Source organism: Salvelinus sp. IW2-2015, linkage group LG8, assembly GCF_002910315.2.
Source record: "Salvelinus sp. IW2-2015 linkage group LG8, ASM291031v2, whole genome shotgun sequence".
Taxonomy (NCBI): domain Eukaryota; kingdom Metazoa; phylum Chordata; class Actinopteri; order Salmoniformes; family Salmonidae; genus Salvelinus; species Salvelinus sp. IW2-2015.
The window spans coordinates 4,836,387-4,845,028 of record NC_036848.1 but is presented as its reverse complement, the minus strand read 5'-3'; the positions used below and the strand labels follow the sequence as shown (position 1 = coordinate 4,845,028).

The 8,642-nt window shown below is 40.7% G+C and overlaps 1 protein-coding gene across 1 annotated transcript in view; it reads right to left on the bottom strand.

Annotated features, from left to right (window-relative positions):
• sorbs2b (sorbin and SH3 domain containing 2b) overlaps positions 1 to 8,642 on the bottom strand; it is a 70,884-nt gene that overhangs the window by 36,434 nt on the left and 25,808 nt on the right. The window contains exons 7-10 of the mRNA XM_070444633.1: positions 4,671 to 4,737; positions 2,196 to 2,246; positions 1,772 to 2,030; positions 1,170 to 1,196 (exon numbers count right to left, since the gene is read on the bottom strand). Of these exons, the coding sequence (XP_070300734.1) occupies positions 1,170 to 1,196; positions 1,772 to 2,030; positions 2,196 to 2,246; positions 4,671 to 4,737 (404 nt within the window). The remainder of the gene's footprint in view (positions 1 to 1,169; positions 1,197 to 1,771; positions 2,031 to 2,195; positions 2,247 to 4,670; positions 4,738 to 8,642) is intronic.

The window sequence follows — 8,642 nt, the reverse complement described above, 5'->3', positions numbered from 1 at the left end:
CCGGGTAAGTTATGCCTTCAGTAGAGAAATGTGTAGGCAGCTTAACTTACCCTGTCCTGCGGCTCAACCTACCCCATACCCGGGTAAGTTATGCCAAGAGACCACTTTTATTGGACAACCTATGTTTTAAAAACTGTAATGTTTACATGAATTCTGAATTATTTCCAAGGATAGACAACATCCTGAAATATATGTAGATATCATTGTTGGAAATAATATTATATCTCCCTTGACGGAGTGATGCTGAATGTAACAAATGGCTAAACTTACCCCACTCTCCCCTACTGGAAAGAGGAAAACAGTAAATACCTTTGGTAGTCTAATTACACTGCCACTGAAAATAATTACTGCCACAAAATAAACTATGTGCCTGTTCCACGTAAGTGGCTCAGAACAATGGTGCATTTCAAACCACTCAGCTAATGAGATGAACCCTGCAGGGCACATGGTCTGCTGCTGAAACAGTCCACTGCTAATTACCTGCTAGGAGGAGTGATATCAACAAAGGTCATTTAGGAGAGTTCAAATGTCATCCCAGCAAAACAGGAGCATTCCCTAAACATTAGCTAAGATTCCCATTCATTTCTAGTTAGGATTTTATCTAACATTAGGATGACAACATCCCAAAAAKWTTAAAATAATTGATTATGTTAGAGGTTTCATGATGKTTGTATCTAAACCAACATAGGTAGTTTTAAGATTGTTCCATACATCAGTTGAGGTCTGTATACACTGAAATAATGTTTTTTTATAACACTTTTTTTATAATATGTTTTGAATTAAATATCCTTGGAATGTTCTCCTAACTTTCACTAAAATGTTGTACACAACATCTGTAACAACCATCACAGAACYRTCCCCAAACGTTTCCAGGTAAAGAACAGACAAKATTTGTTATGGAAACGTTCTTGCAACATCAGCCAAATGTTTTATTCAAACATTATATAAATCATCAGCACAACTAGACAATATTTGTGTTATGAGAACATTTACAGCAACCTACCGAATGTTCTGGGAACTTTTACTAGAACCTAATTTCGGTTGCTGGGTATTAGTTCAGTGGCGAGCTGACTGGTCTTACTGTCTCTCCTGCTCCAAAATTGAGATTTCCCGCAGTTCATAGTTCGATAGATGCTCCGAGGTTTCTGCACGATTATTCCTGGTGTCACTTTCTGTCAGGGGGTCCATATTGGTTTCTTGTTTAGAGGATACAGAGACATGTTATTGATTCAGTGCCGACTTGTTCGCAAAGTCCATTGCCAATAATTTCAATTGTGTGATTTGGTTACGCCCCTTCTTTTCTCGCTCCAAGTTCAATCTTGTCTCATCGCTGCAACTCTCCAACAGGCTAGGGAGAAGCGAAGGTCGAGTCATGCGTCCTCCGAAACATGACCCGCCAAACCACACTCCTTAACCAGGAAGCAAGCCGCACCAARGTGTCAGAGGAAACACCGCTCAACTGGCGACCGAAGTCAGCCTGCAGGCGTCCGGCCTGCCACAAGGAGTCGCTAGAGCGTGATGAGCCAAGTAAAGCCCCCCCCGGCCAAACCCTCCCCGGCCAAACCCTCCCCGGCCAAACCCTCCCCTAAACTGGACAACGCTGGGCCAATTGTGCGCTGCCCTATGGGACTCCCGGTCACGGCCGGTTGTGACATTGCCTGGGATCGAACCCGGGTCTGTAGTGACGCCTCAAGCACTGCGATGCAGTACCTTAGATCGCTGCGCCACTCGGGAGGCCCTTGAAAGGAATTTTTAAATAATTTTGTCTTACTTGTCTACCGTGCCTCTGTCTATTGTGCCTCTGTCCCTCTCGCGCTCCCTTTCTCGAACATGTGCCGAWGAGAGTATGGGAGGGGGTGTGGGGGGCATGGGTGAGGTCGAGGTTAAGGAATTTGTGTTCCTGAAGACATTGCACGTGCCGTTGTCAGACACACTCTTGGTCATTGGCCGGTACGTGTGGGTCTGGGGCGGAGCATGGGTCTGCAATGACTTGGCTGGCCGATAGTCTGGGGCTGAGCGATGATGGCTATCTGTAATAACAACAGATGCGTGTGACAGATGCATCCAACAGATGCAATCCAGAATGTAGGCATGAATTCAAAGGTGAAATTTGTATGACATATGTATCRCTATCATATTCCAGGCACTCAGCACACAGACTTGTGATTCATGTGATGAAATAATACATTTCTTACCGGTGTTCATTACTGTGTGGGTGGTATTATATGGGTCCAWATTTTCATTTTCTGTGATAAACACCAAAGTAGGATGATTAGCAGTGCACTCCAACTCATRGTGTAAAAGCAATGAATGTTTAGTTTGTTTTCATACAGTGATGAATTTCTTAAGCTATTCTCTTTGTAAGACAATTCGACATGTAGTCAAAGATAATYGTAACACCATCTATGTGTAATGCATTATGAATATATTAAAGGAATTATCATATTTGTATAGGCTGCTATAAGGAGCCAATGACTGCTCATAACACATCTTCAAATGCAATATGGGTATTACAAAAGGCACCACCAATGCGGTGTGTGCAGGTGTTGCTGAAATAATGAAAAAAAATATGAAGCATATGGTTGTATGTCATTGTTGTCAATGTGTGTGACCCCTGACCTGTGTAATCCCTGTGGGGTCAGTACTAGCTGGCTCACATTATGCAGGAACTGCACTGTCAGATTCCCAGTAATGACATTTCTCTAAGCTGCAGACTGCTGAGCAAAGCTGCTCTATTGTCAAATCGTCAGCTGTTGTCATCTCTCTCCCTCCCCCCCTCTCTCTCTATGTATGTATGTATGTATGTATGCAGTGGGGCAAAAAAGTATTTAGTCCGCCACCAATTGTGCAAGTTCTCTCCAAAAAAGATGAGAGAGCGCCTGTAATTTTCCATCATAGGTACACTTCAACTATGACAGACAAAATGAAATTTTTTTTTCTCCAGAAAATCACATGGTAGATTTTTAATGAATTTTTTTTGCAAACATACTAGGTGGAAAATAAGTACTGGTCAATAACAAAAGTTTATCTCAATACTTTGTTATGTATCCTTTGTTGGCAATGACAGTGGTCAAACGTTTTCTGTAAGTCTTCACAAGGTTTCATACACTGTTGCTGGTATTTTGGCCCATTCCTCCATGCAAGATCTCCTCTAGAGCAGTGATGTTTTGGGGCTGTTTGCTGGGCAACACGGACTTTCAAACTCCTCCAAAGATTTTCTTATGGGGTTGAGATCTGGAGACTGGCTAGGCCCACTCCAGGACCTTGAAATGCTTCTTACGAAGCACTCCTTCGTTGCCCCGGGCGGTGTGTTTGGGATCATTGTCATGCTGAAAAGATCCAGCCACGTTTCATTTCCAATGCCCTGCTGATGGAAGGAGGTTTTCACTCAAAATCTCACGATACATGGCCCCATTCATTCTTTCTTTACACGGATCAGTCGTCCTGGTCCCTTTGCAGAAAAACAGCCCAAAGCATGTTTTCCACCCCCCATGCTTCACAGTAGGTATGGTGTTCTTTGGATGCAACTCAGCATTCTTTGTTCTCCAAACACGACGAGTTGAGTTTTTTACCAAAAGTTATATTTTTGGTTTCATCTGACCATATGACATTCTCCCAATCTTTATTCTGATCATCCAAATGCCTCTCTAGCACACTTCAGACCGGGCCCTGGACATGTACTGGCTTAAGCAGGGGGACCACGTCTGGCACTGGCAGGATTTGAGTCCCTGGCGGCGTAGTGTGTTACTGATGGTAGGCTTTGTTACTTTTGGTCCCAGCTCTCTGCAGGTCATTCACTAGGTCCCCCGTGTGGTTCTGGAATTTTTGCTCACCGTTCTTGTGATCATTTTGACCCCACGGGGTGAGATCTTGCGTGGAGCCCCAGATCGAGGGAGATTATCAGTGGTCTTGTATGTCTTCCATTTTCCTATAATTGCCTCCCACAGTTGATTTCTTCAAACCAAGCTGCTTACCTATTGCAGATTCAGTCTTTCCCAGCTGGGTGCAAGGTCTACAATTTTGTTTCTGGTGTCCTTTGACAGCTCTTTGGTCTTGGCCATAGTGGAGTTTGGAGTGTGACTGTTTGAGGTTGTGGACAGGTGTCTTTTATACTGATAACCAAAGTTCGAACAGGGGTGCCATTAATACAGGAACGAGTGGAGGACAGAGGAGCTCTTAAAGAAGAATTACAGGTCTGTGAGGCCAGAAATCGTGCTTGTTTGTAGGTGAGACCAAATACTTATTTTTCCACCATAATTTGCAATAAATTCATTAAAAATCCTACAATGTGATTTTCTGGATTTTTTTCTTCTCATTTTTGTCTGTCATAGTTGAAGTGTACCTATGATGAAAATTACAGGCCTCTCATCTTTTTAAGTGGGAGAACTTGCACAATTGGTGGCTGACTAAATACTTTTTTGTCCCACTGTAGTATTGTAGTCATGTATGTATGTATGGTAATGTATGTAATGATGTATGTATGTATGTATGAGTATGTATTGTATGTATGTTGTATCGTATGTATGTATGCATGTAGTTCAATGTAGGCCAATGTCACTGTAGCACTATAACTATCCCATTTAGAATCCCTTCTCCTCAGGGACTGGCCAAGTGGAGAGATGGATAAGGTGGAAATACATCCTGACGTTAATATGGAAATGAGCTCTTACCTGGTTTGTGTACCACGTGAATCTGCTTGAACATGGACTTATACCAGTCCTTTGGTCTGTCCACGGTCTTTAAGAAAAACATACAACAAAATCATAATCCCCCACTGGACCATTTGACCAAAAATAACACRCACAAAACACAGTAGTGAGATGTGGACACATAGAGACATCCACAGTATTAGTATACATATCAATGTATTAGATCAGGTTACCATTACACAATGAGATATAGGATGTGTTCCAAATGTCACCCTATTCCCTCTACTACAGGGCCCCGGTCAAAAGTAGTGCACTATGAAAGGAATAGGATACAATTTGGGACGTATACAAAGTGATTGTTTGCAGGCTGGCCAATGAATCTGACCTCAGTTGGCATGCTTTTTCCCAGGGTTTCATAAAACACACCAGGGACAGAAAATCTATTTCTCCTCCCACAATACAGTCCTGGGACGGCCAGGCCTGGCCCAGATGGCCTGCATTGATTGGAGATTAGGAACAGAGTCATGATTTATAGGGCCCAGCCACTTACCTGTACGCTATAACATTTTACCTTTTGAGTTTTACACCAACATAAGCCTCTATTCATCTATGCAAAAATCTCTCTGGTGGTGGTAGAGAACCAAAGCTACACTGTAGCTCAGAAGATAGCTTTTTTCCTGAAATATCCTTAACCACAAACTGACAGAGAAGTCCTTATGGATTATCAATAGATAACAAGCTATAAGCCCAAAGCACTAAGCTCCCTCTTGGTAGRCTAGTCTAATTTAGCAGCATAATACACCCTACATCATGACAATGCAGAAAAACGCATACAAATAAATTCAGTATACAGGGTTCATACAGACAGTGGSAAGTACTTTTTCAAGTACTAATGTATATTTTCAAGGACCATCAATTTGCTATAGTTCRTATTATGCAATTGTTTCTAGTCGCCACCAGWMGGCAGTATATCGCCACAACCTCATGAAAAAAACCAACTACTTACTATTCATCACTACCTCACAAGTTCTACTCAATAATATGTGTTTCACTACTTATTTACTACATACATGAGTGGTAAGTCAGGACCGATGATGTTGACTGATTTCTTTATAAGAACRGTAACTCAGTAAATCTTGGAAATTGTTGTATGTTTTTGTTCAGAGTAAATAATAATATTAAATTGTTTTTATATTGAAATTGTCTTCATATTTCACAAKATTTTTGGTCCCACAGGCTGTCCCAACACATAATGACATGAAAGTGAATTCCGACAGAGTAAAAGGCCCTTAGTTGATTCTAAAATGTTGTATTCTATACCCATTTGAAGAGAAACAAGTTATTAATGTGTTTGATAAGATTAAAGACTCTCTCAGGGGACCCTATTTACAGTTTTAGGGGACCCCACATCAGTCTCGGACCCCAAGTTTGGGAACCACTGTACTACTAACCTCTCTCCCTGCTTGCTTCAATGCTTCACCTCTCTGTGTATCTCCTTAGCCTCTTTCATTGCAGCCTGACTCCCACTGTCTATCTCACTACTCTCTTATAAAGAAAAAGGTATTTTGTTATGAGAACTCTTTTTGATTATAGCTACCTTAATTTCAGTCAATTGCTCCTGCCCTCAGCGTCTGCTGAGGTCAGATTCCGTTCAACGTTAGCTTCTAACTTCATCCTTCTAGCACTTAGTTATAGCTAGCTACCTGCTAATAGCCAGAGCCCTTGAGCTATCTAGCTAGCTAGACATCTGACTGAAATATCAGCTGACTATTTACCGGTTGTACACTCATTCTCGAGAGTCGGGGGGGGTTGTTTGGAGGATGTCTGTTGACACGGCAGGAGTCGAGGGATGTTAAAAGAATTCCCATTGTCAGCGGCGTCTCTCTGCTACTTTCCACTATAGGTTTGGATTGAGGTAGTTCGTTTCACCTCTCGGTCTATGTCGTGTGCGGAGTTTCCCATTGGACAGAGTSGCGAATGAATGCGCTGCTAACAAGGCAAATCCGGGGGAGCAGGCGAACATAATGAGCATACATTAATCATTCATGATTCCACTCGTTCGCAGAGGTAGGCGCAATTAGAACTCAGGTCAAGAAGCCTTCTGAGCGTTGATCAACYATTAGAACTCAGGTCAAGAAGCCTTCTSAGCATTGATCAACGATTAGAACTCAGATTAAGAAGCCTTCTGAGCATTGATCAACGATTAGAACTCAGGTCAAGAAGCCTTCTGAGCGTTGATCAACTATTAGAACTCAGATCAAGAAGCCTTCTGAGCATTGATCAACGATTAGAACTCAGATCAAGAAGCCTTCTGAGCATTGATCAACGATTAGAACTCAGATTAAGAAGCCTTCTGAGCATTGATCAACGATTAGAACTCAGATTAAGAAGCCTTCTGAGCGTTGAGCAATAATAATAATAATAATAAGTGAGTAAATTATAATTAACAAAATAAAAAGGTGCGTAAATGCTATTTCACAAATAAAAAGGTGTGTTTATCCTCCACTACATCCCAGGCTGGGTCTGGCAAAACCSATTCATAAACATCAATATTATGCCAGGCAGGCTTGTATCTACATTTGCCTGGCATTTTAGCTATCYATGTGATGTTTGGTGGCGCCTAATCAGTCAGTTCTGTACCTGCCTGGCTGAGTGGCAGTGTGGGTGGAATGAGCGAGCTCCCCTGACAAACACAGCACAAAAAACGTGAGGAAATAAAACTCTGTAGTCTGCCTGGAAATGTATTGGCAAGACCAATAAATTTTTGTAATGTTTTTTCATATTAACATATTTGATCATTTTCTGTTCTCCTCTTATTTGAATTCAAGTACTTTTCAAGTGTCAACTTGAGAAAACGTCTGATTTTCAAGGTATTCCAGTACTTGAATTGCAGAGTGCCAAATTCAAGTACTTTAAGCACCTCAAGTACCTTGTGAACCCTGGTATGAAATAGAGGTAAGCCCTATGCTCCAGTATAGTAGCAGTATACTCTGTGTGTCCCAAATGGCACCATATTCCCTATATACCCTATTCCCTGTATATCCTATATGCCCATTGCCTATATGGCCTTCTTCCCTATATGGCCTATTCCCTATTTAGCATATTCTCTATATAGCCTATTCCCTATATATCCTATCCCCTATATAGCCTATTCCCTATATATCCTATTCCCTATTTTGCCTATTCCCTATATAGCCTAGTCCCTATTTAGCCTATTCCCTATTTAGCCTATTTAGCAGATTCCCTATATAGCCTATTTCCTATATAGCCTATCCCATATATACCATTTCCCATATAGACTATTCCCTATTTAACCTATTCCTATATAGCCTATCCCTATATATCCTATTCCTATATCCTATTCGCTATGTTCCTATTCCTTATATATCTATTCCCTATATAGACTATCCTATTTACCTATTTCCTATATATCCTATTCTCTATATAGCCTATCGCTATTATATCCATTCCCTATATAGCTATTCCCTATTTAACCTATTTCCTATATATCCTATTCTCTATATAGCCTATTCCCTATATATCCTATCCCTATATAGCCTATTCCTATATCCTATTCCCTAATTCCTATTCCTATATAACTATTCCTATTTAACCTATATATCCTATCCCTATATATCCTATCCCTATATAGCTATTCCCTTATATAGCCTATTCCCTATTTAATCCTATTCCTATATATCCTATTCCCTATATATCCTATTCCCTATATAACTATTCCCTATTAACCTATTTCCTATAATCCTATTTCCTATATATCCTATTCCCTATATAGCTATTTCCCTATATAGACTATTCCCTATATTCCTATTTCCTATATATCCTATTCCCTATATTAACCTATTTCCTATATTCCCTATAATCCTATTCCCATCCTATTCCTATTCCCTATCTTATATACCTATTATCCTATATATCCTATTCCCTATATATTCCTATTCCTATTATCCTATTCTTATTATATGGGTTCCATTT